This window comes from Lycorma delicatula, chromosome 6 (assembly GCF_047948215.1).
Source record: "Lycorma delicatula isolate Av1 chromosome 6, ASM4794821v1, whole genome shotgun sequence".
Taxonomy (NCBI): domain Eukaryota; kingdom Metazoa; phylum Arthropoda; class Insecta; order Hemiptera; family Fulgoridae; genus Lycorma; species Lycorma delicatula.
In genome coordinates this window covers 93,748,917-93,762,336 of record NC_134460.1, presented here as the reverse complement: position 1 = coordinate 93,762,336, position 13,420 = coordinate 93,748,917, and the positions used below count along the sequence as shown (strand labels likewise).

The 13,420-nt window shown below is 29.7% G+C and overlaps 1 protein-coding gene across 2 annotated transcripts in view; it reads left to right on the top strand.

Annotated features, from left to right (window-relative positions):
• Positions 1-13,420, top strand: part of LOC142326032 (meiosis-specific nuclear structural protein 1-like) — a 608,636-nt gene that overhangs the window by 575,152 nt on the left and 20,064 nt on the right. For both annotated transcript variants that reach the window (XM_075368124.1, XM_075368123.1), the window contains 3 exons: positions 2,542-2,665; positions 7,480-7,709; positions 10,174-10,290. In XM_075368124.1, the coding sequence (XP_075224239.1) occupies positions 2,542-2,665; positions 7,480-7,709; positions 10,174-10,290 (471 nt within the window). The remainder of the gene's footprint in view (positions 1-2,541; positions 2,666-7,479; positions 7,710-10,173; positions 10,291-13,420) is intronic.

Below are 13,420 nucleotides of genomic sequence, written 5' to 3'. Positions count from 1 at the left end.
AGTCTTGTTACAGTTTTCTTGCTGCAAATACTCAAATATACAAAGTAAATAATATAAATCAAAAAGTATCAGACTTTTTCCCTTGAGAAAAACTTATCAAAAAGCAGGTCTTAACACAGTACTCTCATTAACTAAATCCTAAGTGATGCCCAAGCTTTAACAATATGTAAGATTTAGCAACATTCTACAGCACCTTTGCTACAGCAGTTACACAAATATAATAAAATAATGTTATAGCAGAAGCAATCAATGTTCTGGTGGATCATTAATAAACCAAAATGTTGATTTTATGAATTCAGAATGTAATTATGAAAGATCATCAATTTACTCTAAGAAGAAAAACTGGTGATGTCAGTATTAGTGTAGGTTCAGTTTGTTCAACCTTAAAGATGATTTGGATTTTATAAGATGACTTCAGAATTTTTATCCAAGATATTCTCAGTTGGTGTGAAATTTCTTCATGTTGATGCCATACAGTTCATGTCAGATTACACTAACAGTAAATCTTATTATTTTATTTTAATCTGATTGTTTTTATAACTATAATCACAAGTGATGTAAGTTGAGTACAGGAGTATAAACCACAACCCACCGAGCTGGTCTAGTGGTTAACTCATCATCACAAATCAGTTGATTTCAAACTCAAGAATTCTAAGATTCAAATCCTAGTAAACGCAGTTACTTTTATATGGATTTGAATACTAGATCGTGGATACCGGTGTTCTTTTGGTGGTTGGGTTTCAATTAACCACACATTTCAGGAATGGTTGACCAGAGACAGTGTACGACTACACTTCATCTACATTCATACATATCCTCCAGCCACCTTACAGTGGTTCCAGAGGCTAAACAGAAAAAAAAGAGGACTGCAAACCACACCCTAGAAACTGTTGAAGTCTTGATATAATAATTATCAACTTTTTAATACTGTAAAGTCTTTCAGTATTAATATATTCTAGAAGTTCAAACAGTTAATATTATTTTCAACAAATTTTATAAAATGGTGTTCTTTCCTACAAAAGAACAGACCTTTGGAAATTGCTTGTGTGTAAATTTCATATCATTATATAGATTTATATTAATGCATTTATTATATATTTATAGTACAAAAAAATTTTTCTATTTCACTAATATGTGTTCTTTTACATATTGTATCAAATTTATTTTATAAATTTTACACTATTTTAGCAAACCTAAAAAATATGAATCATTAACACTCCACTTGTTTTATTAATAACTTTCATATAACATTCTTACCATGCTAAATTTGTCTAAGTAAAATTTTAATTCTTTCAGAAAAAAGATTTTTAATATTTATTTAATATTATTTTGTTATGCAACTTCTAAATCTCTCTATTTAGACTTTAATAAAGTCCTGTGTTATTTTTTGTGAAAATAATTTTTATTTCCTATGTTATAATCTGTACACCACCATATTTTTATCAAGATGAGAATTCAGTAATAATTGAATATAACTAATGTATATTCTATAAACCTTGTTTAAATTACACTGTACCAATTTTGTATATAAAATTGGTTTATTCCATCCTAAATATTCATTTCATTGCTGTTTTTGTAATGAAATTTTTTTAACCCTTCTTTTATTGTTGATATCTAAAATAATCTTTGTTAAATTATCACGTGTATAATGAACACTAACAGACAAAATGAAGCATTGGCCCTTTTTAAAAGTTTATTTAAACATTACAATCAAAATGAATAATAAAAATGTTTATGTGGTTCATGTTATCAATCATTTTTGACTAGTGATGGCTGCTTTTATACCATTACTAAGAAATGCAGATAAAATTTTTATACAAATATTCTACTAGTAATTTAATACATTAATTGTTACATAAATTTCCAAACTTAATGTATTTATAAAACAAAGTTGATCATGTAAATAGTGTTCGATTATATAATAATGAAAGTAATAGAAAAATTCACAATTATCTAATGTGGCAAAACATTAACCATTGTGCTGTAAAGTGTTCGAAATAAAAAATTTAGTTATACATAGGTTGTTAACAATAATGATAATAGATTATTACAATATAAAAAATCTGTTTTATATTTACTGATATAAATTAACATAAAATAATAAACCACCAAATAGTTAATGAACAGATCAGTTTATTAAAGTTTATAAACTATTAAAAACTATTTCAAATTGTTTAGTTCGATATACTTTTTTACATCCTAAGCCCAAGTCTGAAACTATAAAACTTACTACTCTCAAAGTAGTCAATATGTGATTAAATGAAAAAGTAATCAGTTGTAGTTGTTTTTTCTTTTAAATTAAATATGTCAATATTACTTTAATATTTTAGTAAGTTATAATTAAAATTTAAGACAGAGCATGAACTAAGGACCAAAAATTTATCATTAAATTCTGTATTACTACCCTTATTAATATTGATATTAATAATTATTTTTTATTTCCTAATATTAAAATCTATACTACAGACACCTGTAGAATTTTTTTTTTCTTTTAATGAATTATAACATTTCTAGAGGGTTAATATTCTTCATTATTTTCAGGCAACAAATGCGTGAAACAGATATCGAACTAAGAGAATTGGCAAATAAACTTAGAACTGCTTACATTAATAAAGATCTTGCTGCACAGTTAGAAGAAAGAAAATTAGCCGAGCTGTATCAAAAAGTATACTTATTTATGCTTTAGTGGTTTTATATTTATATAGATTTATTTAAATAATATAGCAAAATGTAAGAGATAATTATTTTATCTGATCATTAATATTATGTAATATTTTATAATACAAGGGTGGGGTTCAAAAGCAAGGGCTGATGAATTATAAATAGTGATTGGCAACACTGATTGGTTTGTGCGTGCACAGTAACTTTAAGTGGAGTCTGTTGGGCATGTAACTGTCACATTGCCATCAGTTCAATGTTTGTGAAACAGTATGTTAAAATGAGTGTAGTAATAACAGATCCCACCACTTGTGAAGTTTGATTAATTTTTAAATGCAAGAGAACATAATGCAGCTGAAATTTGCTATCAATTGTGTGAAACATATTGGCATACTGTAATGAATGAAGGAAACGTGAGGCAGTGGTGTCTTGATTTTAAGGAAGGCCATTCAAATGTTCATGACAAACAGAGAAGTGGCAGGGCTAGTGTCCTGATTGAAATCTCATTGAGCGTGTGATTGCAAAAGTGAGAAAAATTACTTTACAATTAGCAATCTTTCTCTAGAATTTCCAGAAGTTTCAAAGATTGTTGAGAATTGTGACTGACACTCTAGGTTATCATAAACTGTTTATACAATGGGTGCTGAAAATATTGATAAATGCTCACAAGGATCACAGAATGACATTTGCATGTGCTTTTCTCAACCATTCTAACCTCGAGGGAGACAAATTTTTTTCCCCATGTCATCACTGGTAACAAAATGTGGATTTCGTACATTAATGCTGAGACAAACCAACAATCCATGCAGTGGTGTCATTCTGGTTCACCTAAACCAAAAAATTCAATCAAACCCAAACTTGAAGGAAAATCGTGGCAACTGTATTCTGGGACAAAAAGGGTGTGCATTTAATCGATTTCATGGAATTTTGAACAGCCATCATATCATAAGTCTATTTGAAACACTACTGAACTGAATCATGCCATTCAAAACTGACAACAGAAAATGCTGAACTCAGGAATTGTTGTTCATATAGCGCACATCCACATATGACTGCATGCACAACAGAAAAAATTCAGATGGGAGATTTTTTATCATCCCCCTTACAGTCCTGATCTTGCGCCCAGTGATTACCATCTCTTCGTACATTTCAAAAACTGGCTTGCATTTCAACAATTTAAGGAAAGTAAAGAGTTTAAAATCTTGGTGCAAAAGTGGCTATAATCCCAGGTGGTGCAGAATTTTATGCAGTGGGTTTGAAGAAGCTTGTTTCGTGATATCAGAAGTGTTTGGAATGAAATGGTGATTATGTAGAAAAATAAAGTAAATATTTGAAACTATTAACAAATAAACATTTTTTCAGCTGTTCTCATTCAGTTACCAATTGGCTCTTACTTTAGAACCATGCCTTGTATTTGAAAATAAAATCAGATTTTTTTTAATACTGATTATTCCAGAAATCAATCCACGTTTTCCTTTCTGTTTTAATAATTATCTTAAAAATATATGTAAGCATGTTTAAATCTATCTACAATAACTGAAGGAAAAACAAATGCATTTGAATGAATTTGTTACATTATTTTTTATGTTTTAATTTTTCATTGAGTATTCAGACTGTCCAGTAATTACCAAACTGAATTTAAAAATGGATTCTTATAGATGAAGATAAATAAGGTAGAAAAAGTAGCCAAGTGAGCTGAGTGGAATTTTGAAATATTTGTTGCATTCGTAGACTATGAAAAGTCTACGAATGAGAAGTAAATTTTAATGAGGTATTGAGGATTTCAGGAACATTTGATAGATATTGATAAAAACTTCTATTATGATACAAAATTTTAATATTCTGTGGTTTTAAAATTACAGATGATGTTGACATAAATCAGGATGTGAGATGGATAGTCTGCTTTTTAACATGTATATTGTTAACTGTATAGAGAGTAGCACTCACTTATTCAAAATCATTCAATTTTATAATTTCCATTATTAATATGTGTGATATACTATTTGCTAATCATCAAATTACATGAAAAGCGATAGAGAGTTGTCTACAACTACCTGCTACTTGTATACCATCTGCAGAAAACAAATACTGATTATAACATGAAAATGTGTATTGTGTCTGTAAAAAAGATTTTACCAGAATCAAAGTTCATTTTTTATAAAGTCCTACAACAGGTGTCTCAGTTTGATGTTTTGGCTATTATGTTATACCTAAAAAATATGAAATCATAAATATTAAAATTAATGTTTCAAGCTATCAGGAGAGCAATAAAAAGAGCATAACAGAGAAAAACAAGTACTATCAGTGTAACATCAGTTATATAAAAAATACTCACTTGGATAGCTTATGAAAAATAGCATGATGAATACAAGGAAAGCTCTCAGGTTTGTTTTAGATTTCTTCATTTAAGAGGAATAAAGTAACTTGTGAGACAATTGTGGCGCTAGAGAAAACATTTGATTCTGCCCTGGTCAGGTATGATAAATTTCATTTGCTAAAAATTTCCATTCATGTTCCCATGGCACAATCTTTGAGCTTGTATAGTGAATTAATAATTTTTAAAAAATGTAAGTTGGAATAACATTTTTTTTAAATCTGTATTAAGTATAGGGAAAGAAGAACTATTTACAATCTTTACAAGAAACAGATTACAGTTATCAGATTTAAGGATGAAAAAGGAAGTGGGGCAAGAACATAGTCTGATCTCATTGCTTTCAAAGTTGTACTTAGAAACAGCAACACACAAATATAATGAAAAATTTAGATAACTATCCAAAGAGAGAAAATAAACTGTTAAAATTGTTATTCATAACAGACTATGCAGAAAGAAAAAATAATGTAGAAAAAATATTGAATAACACAGATTTATTTGCTAAAAAAGAAATTCAATTTTAAAATAAATAAAACTAATACAAAGATAATGAAATAATAGAAAACAGGCTAGGAATGTTATGGTAAGGAAACAGTACCCCAAAAGGTGCAGAGTTTTATTGTTTACATAATTAATACAAAGGAGAGCTTTTATGCAAAAATGAGGACGACAAGTTTCGAATATATCTAAGAATTGAAAAGATGTTCTTGAAAATATTTTTGTACAGCTTATAATAGAGATGAATAATAGAAAAAGCTGAATAAAAAAAAATAAAGGCCTTTTGATTAAAATGTGGTATTATACAGGAAAAAATAAAAAATTAGATGAGTCAGTAAAATTCCTAATGAAGATATTAAACCTTTTGTAAAGTGGCTAACAAGGATGGTTGAACATATTGAAGATATTCAAATCTAGCATATATGAAACTGATAATTGAGATTTTTAGAATGTATGTTCGGTTAATAGATTTGCACACAACAGAAATGAGTGAATACATAAAACCAGTCAAATGACTAATAACTACCTAAAAAAGAAAATCGAAGTAATCTGTAATTTTGTCATTGAAATTCAGCTAAAATCAATTTTCACTACTATTGAATTTGAGACTGGAGAATATTAACTGAAACTGTGTCTTAAATGTTGGAGTTGTAGGAAAAATATATAATTTTGTGTTAGGTAGATTTCATAAGAAAGCTACCTATTGTAACGGGTATCATTATTCAACTTCCGGAAAATTTTGACATGTCTTCGTGTTTCACATCCCCAGACCCCAAAACCACCTTCAGTTCAAAAGTTTATATATATATATATATATATATATATATATATATCACACACACACACACACACACACACACACACACACACACACACACACACACACACACACACACATGTGGTCTGTAAATAAAGTAATGAGACTGATTCAGAGAAACTTTTTATTTGCAATCCAATTATACATGGACTTATACAGGAAAAAATCACAGGGACTCAAGTCAGGTGAATAAGGTGGTTGAGGAACTACATGAGTGTTTTTCTTTGCCAAAAACTAATTAATTGAGAATGTAGTGTCACAAGTGCATTGATGCAGCATCCAGTTGTCTTTGATGGCTGGTCTTAACTCTTTTCCGCAGTCTTTCAAGAATTTCTCTATTAACATATTGATTTACAGTCTGTCCTGTAGGCAAAAACTACTTATGGACAATGCTATTACTATCTAAGAAACAAATTAGCATGTTTTGATTTGCTCGTTTTTGCTTTTTTGGGATGTGGTGAGTTTGAAGTGTGCCACTCCTTGCTCTGGCATTTTGTTTCTGGGTCATACTCAAATAATTTTTTTTAGAAAATCAGAATCAGTTTCAATTTGCCCTAGAAGATCACGGCACACTTCCACCCTGTTGTTTTTCTGTTCAACAGTGAGGTTTTTTGGGACCAGTTTTGCACAAATGTTTTTCATGTCCAATTCGTTTGTCAAGGCAAAATCGGACCATGGGGTTGGAAATGTGGGGCTTTTTCAAAAAAAAAAATATTGCTATAACTTTCTTATTAAGTAAAATATAAAATTTATTTAAAGTTTCTACTATTTTTTGTCTTTTCAAAGACAAAAAAAATCATACCTTCCTTAATAGGCACAGTATCGATTCAGTTTAAAGTGGTCATTAGTCCTCTAAACGTTACCTAAAACTGTCTGATATAATTTTTGATATGACCATCCATTATGCAGGAGATGACCAAAATGTTGCTGGAATTGTAAGAAGGCATGTCATATGCTAAACATGCATTTCAACATGCTGAACATGTTGAGTAAATTTGAAGTTTTTCTTAACTTTAAGGTGGATATCTTTTTTATCCCCTACTTAGCACCAGTGAAATCTACCTCCACCTTCCAGCGTGCTGAAAGGGATTTTTTTTTAATTTCTGTTAACAAAATCTTTGTGTATTTTTCGTAGATGGAGGAAGATAAAGCAGCTGAATTAACTAGAAAAATAATACAAAAAAATCAGGAAGATTTAGCAAGGGAAGCTGGAGAAGAATATGTAAAAAAATTACAGTACAGAAAAGATTTACAAGAACAGATGTGTGATAAAGTCTGTAAAAGAGAAAAATCTTTTGAACAGTTTCTTAGAGATAAATGTTTGTTGGATGAAGTTACCCGTATTATTCATGAAGAAGACATGAGGTATTCAGCATTATTTTATAACAACTTATTTATATGAATTTTTTTTAAGACTGGCGGAGGTTAATTGTCATATTCCTCTAATAACACATTTGACAACACTTTATTGTGAAATTTTTTTTTGATTCAGTTCTACAAGAGGTCTGTTCAGAAAATAACCAACCTTTATTTGTTTTAATGTTTATTATTAATTTTACAGATTATTTGTTCTTGCCCCTTTCAAAGTACTCCCCTCCCTTTTCACACATTTTCCAGTGGTGTCTCCACTTTGTGAAGCAGTCATGGAAAGCTTCATTTTAAATGGCCCATGACGAATTTGTTTTACTGTCATCAAGAGTCTCAAAATGGTGTCCTCTCGTCACTGATTTTAATTTTGGGAATAAGAAAGAATTGCAAGGAGCCAGGTTTGGCAAGTAGGGAGGCTGAGGGGAGAACACTCGTCTGATTTTTGGCACAAATTGACAAAGCTGAGAGAGTATGTGTACACATTGTTATGGTTAAGGTACCATGAATTGTCTCGCCACAACTCTGGTCCCTTTTTACAGATTCTTTCACATAACCATTGTAAAATACCTTGATGGTATGCATGATTCGATGTTTCACCATGAGGCAAGAATTCAAAATGCACAAAATAAAAAAAAACAGAGAGCATCACTTTGACATTGGATTGAGACTGATGTGCTTTCTTGAGGCATAAAAATCCTTTGCCAATCCATGTGACGATTGAACTTTTGTGTCGATTTTAACCCAGCTTTCATCTCCCGTTATGATCCTTTGCATGAATGTTTCTTTGTCATGAATGTTTCATTGACTTGTTCAATACATTCCTGACAAATGTCTAAACAATGTTCTTCTGCTAAACAATACCTCTGTTGGCAAGTAATTAAAAATGTTCTGTTATTTTCTGAACAGACATCATAGATTAAAAAAATAAAAAGTAAGAGAATTTCCTTTTATGAATGGGGTGGCTTATTAATCCAAACATGGGGTTTCTGTTTGATCATCAAACAAGGAACAAACTTCACTGCTACTTGATGCATGTTTAATTTTTCAGTTAAAATGTCATGGCATGATCCAGTTGAGATGCTAACCTCTTTTGCAAGTTCTCTGTCAGTCAATTGGTAGTTTGCACACACTAGATCGTTGATTTTCTGAATGTGGTGTCATCAGTTGAATTCAAAGCCCTTCCTGGTTGAGGGTCATCTTCAGTTGACCGTCGACCACTTTTAAATTCTAAAAACCATTTGTAACATTGCATACGACCAAGAGCATCATTTCTGTAAGCTTGTTTCAAAAATTAAAACGTTTGTGTGAAAGTTTTCCTCAGTTTCATGCAAAATTTTACTTTGTATCATTGCTCCTGAAAATTGCAAATTACAAAAATTGCTACTAAGACTTAAACATGTTGCACTCAAATAACAATATCATGAAAACTAAATGAGGTATCAATAATGCGAGAACATGTGGTTATTGAGGAGGTTATACGGAACACAATTCTGCCAACCGCACACCACTAAATACCTCCATTACCATGTAATTAAAGATGTTCGATTATTTTCTGAACAGACATCGTAGATTAAAAAAAGAAAAAGTAAGAGAACTTCCTTTTATGAATGGGATGTTTTATTAACCCCCTCAGTTTCTTATAAGGGTTGAAATTTTTTTCTACCCTAATAATGCCGCAGTTAGAGAAATATTTTCAGTTAATAGATTAGAAAGCCAAAATTAAGAAAAGTGTATTTTAAAATATTCTCATTTTTGTGCTATTTTTCTAGTAGTATTTCTGCCGGAATTGTAAGCTGAAAAATACTTATAAGCAAAATTTTTATTAAGTCCAATCCCCATTAAAGTATAGAACCTTTACATTATCTCTGGTGCCCACAACTTATTTTCAAAAATTTAATAAATTCATTCCCAAATAATGTTATCATAAAATCTACCTCATCATACACACATAATTGCACATATAGAATTTTTTTAAGTCCACATTTTAATATTTATAAACTCCAGGATTCTTAAAAACATAAAGAAATGCCGACATGTGCGTAAGGGTGATTTTTTACCATTCGTAGTACTTTCCTTATAACCATATTCTGTTACCTAAAGTACAACACATGAAACACACTCACACAAACTATTCATGGTTGCATAGATAAAAAGATTGAAAATGATGCATATTGAATTATGAAAACGCAAAGGTTTTATAAATAGAAGAAACAGTGAATTAAAAGTTATTTACCCCAGATATTTTATTGAACACTAAAAATATCTTTATACTTCATTGTACGAGTTTACTATATTACTGGGAGTCTATAATTTTCAACCAACAGTAATTATTATGTGTAGATGAATTAGTTATAATATTACAAATAAAATTTGAATGTTCAGATTTATTTTATGTTTTTTTTGTTAAATTCCTACATTACATTTTTTGGTTTCTATAATTACAACTTGCTTAATATTTCAGGGAAGAAGAAATGAAAATGATTCAGATGCGGAAGACTAAAGAAGAAATGGACTATTTCTTAAAAGCTCGTGAAGAATGGAGGAGAAGAGAAAGAGAAAGAACTGAAGAAGAAGACAGGTTTGTTGTATTATTGATATTAATTTCTAGAACATCTAATTCTTGAAAGTCTGAATATCAATTTAAATATATTCAAGAGTTTAGTTTATACAAGAAAGAAATCCAGAAGTCATGTACGTAGCAGTTATACATTTCATTTAGCTTCTTAAAGGAAAAAATCTGTCAAATTCTTTTTAAAATTTGTATTTATTGTCGTTTATATTTATGCAATCTTGTTCTATTTAATGCTTCTAAGGGGCTATGTATTCATAAACGTTACCAGACACTTTCCTTTTATAACTTGATTTCAAAAATCGAGACTGATTTTAATGTCACCCGTATGTTTTCTTCTTTTTTTTTTAAATATACATTCAAGCTTGCTTTTGAAAACTAATTCAGTTCAACTTTTTCTTCAAAAGGATTTGATTATTTTATTTTTACTTTTTAGAGTTTTTCTTGTGGTCTTATTGTAAGTTTTCACCTGAAAAAGATAAGTGAAAGATTTTATTAGATAAAAAATTAACTAATATTCTTACAGGATTTGAAGATATTTTTCATTTTATTTTCATTCTTGTTGCTTAGTATTGAATTTTTTTCATGTAATAACATGCAGCCTGCTTTCATTCTACTATATAAAACATTTGTGTAAAAATTCAAAAAAATTATTTATAAAATTAGGATAAAAAAATTCTTGTGCAGTTCTGTGCAAGACCAACTTTTCATTATTTTTTTTTTTGTTTCCTTTTGCTGTACTCAAACATAAACATCAACATTTCAACTTGTAGCATCATAATAACCCTTCTAACTTGCTCCGTTCAAATTTTTGAACCTTATATTGAGCATAACTCTAGAACAGTCAACCAATCATCATCAAATTTTCACGTGCACAACTTCAGATACACTACACTATTACAGTATATCTAAATTTCAATGGGATTAACATACTAGTCTTAGAGATTTTCAAGCCACAAAATTTTATGTTATATTTTACAATATGTTATGTTATTTTTTTGACATGGATATGTCTTATGGCTGGGAAAATTAGAAAACATTTGTGTGTCACACCGAGCGTTACCATGACTCTATCATGAGTTTCAAAGGCTTGGTATAGTGGTGTGCATAGTGGGAGTAGAAGTGGGCCATACTCAGCACGCGCTGCGCTGTAGATATGCGCAGCGTGTTGCAGTCCTCGTTTTAGGGCCTGTGGATCCCGTTTCAGACCCTCAGACACGTGGTCTACAACGTGGTTCACATTTCATCATTTTTCAGTAATTTTGAATGAACATTTTATTAGATAGCGGTTATCAGCTTTACGAATAAATTCCTGGTAAGTATCTCTTTCCTATTAAGAATCAAGTTCTGTGTAAAGATTCAACACTTTTCTAATAAAATAAAATAAATAAATAAAATGATAATTAAAATAATATAAGTAATTTTAAATAAATTTATATAAAATAATAAGAAATAAAATCGAATCAAAACGAATTAAATAAATCAAACAATTAAATTTGATCTTATTAAATATATCAAATCAAATAAAATCAAACTGAAATTATAATTTTAACATGAAATCAAAACTGTTAATTTGTTTTACATATAAAATTAATGCACAATAAAGTGAAATTACATGAAAATAAGTTGAATTGAAATGAACCAAAAAAAATTCAATGGTATCAAATAAAATTGATCTAAAGTTCTGATATCGACATTATTACCAGACTGTTCATTCTTTTACATACAAAATTAGTCGACTAAGTAATTCAACATTTCTTTACTCTCTTATTCTTTTGTATAAAACAAGTAGGTTGGTATAGCACCACCATGTAAGTATGTGTAAAACTTGAATAAATAACGATTATCAAATAATGTTAATTAAAAATATCAATTAAAGTTAATTAAAAGGTCTGATTAGAGAACTCGACGAACTAAAGTACTCAGACATTCCGATCATACTCAGCGGCGATCTTAATTTGTATCTACGCGGACCAAATGGTGCTCAATTTCTTGAATTTATGCACGACCGATTTGGATTTGAACTCAACAACGACCATGCTGTTTCCACCATGCGAAATTCGACGTGTATCGACACAGTATTTTCTCGATATATCGACCTACTCGAAACGAAAGTGTATGTTTCGTACTTCGGTACGCACCGTCCTCTTTTGTCTACGACTGCGCCCTCTACTAACTCGATCAATGTGATGTAATGAATTGTAATCTAGGTGACGAATTATTGCTTGTAAGTGTAAAATATGTATATAATGATTGTAATATATTTTAATTTATGTATGTGCATAATTAGATCAAATAAAAAATATTATCGAATATATAAATTTTAATTTGTGTAATTTGAACTTCAGACCTTAATCAACAAGAGACATATCCATGTCCGATGTGCCTCTGTGAAGCTGAGGCATTTTTGTTTTTTTATATGTTTTTATATGTTATGTTATTTTTTTATGTTATATTATTTTTCAATGAATGAGTGGTATTTTCATACTCCTCATACTTCATACCTCAAAATGTAAAAGAAATTCATTTTAACGCTCCTCTCTCACCATACAACTGTATTTTCTTCTAAAAGTTGGTAAAACTAATATGTATCCTTACATTCCTTACAGTCTTAGCTAACACTCTGTACATCATTTCTTTGTTTGTTTTATTTTTATCAAAGTACAGGTTTTTCTCCTTTGCATTTTTTTGCAAACAGCTTATTTTCATTCAAGCAACATTCTTTATTGGTTTCCATACTTTAAATAAAAATTACACTTAAAAATAAAAAAGGTTTTTAAATTAAGTTTGACTTAAAAAATTGTTGTAAAAGTAAAAGATTGTTTTCAATTCTTTAAATTTTGACTTTCGGAAGTTATTAGTATTGTGAAACTCACACGGATTGAGTTTTAGACCAGCTAAACCATAAGTAGCACATCATTTTATGAATCCATGTGTGAGAAAATCTTTGTTCAGTTGCCCTTACATACAAACATATGCATTCACTCATACAAAAATGTAAACACTTCTGCAAACCTGCTTACCCACCTTGCCACCACAAATTAATCTCTACTTTTCTTTTTTTCCTTCCCTAATTCACTTTCCTTTTTATCCTGACAACACTTTTCCCTGAATTCTATGTTGTTATTTTTCTTTAATC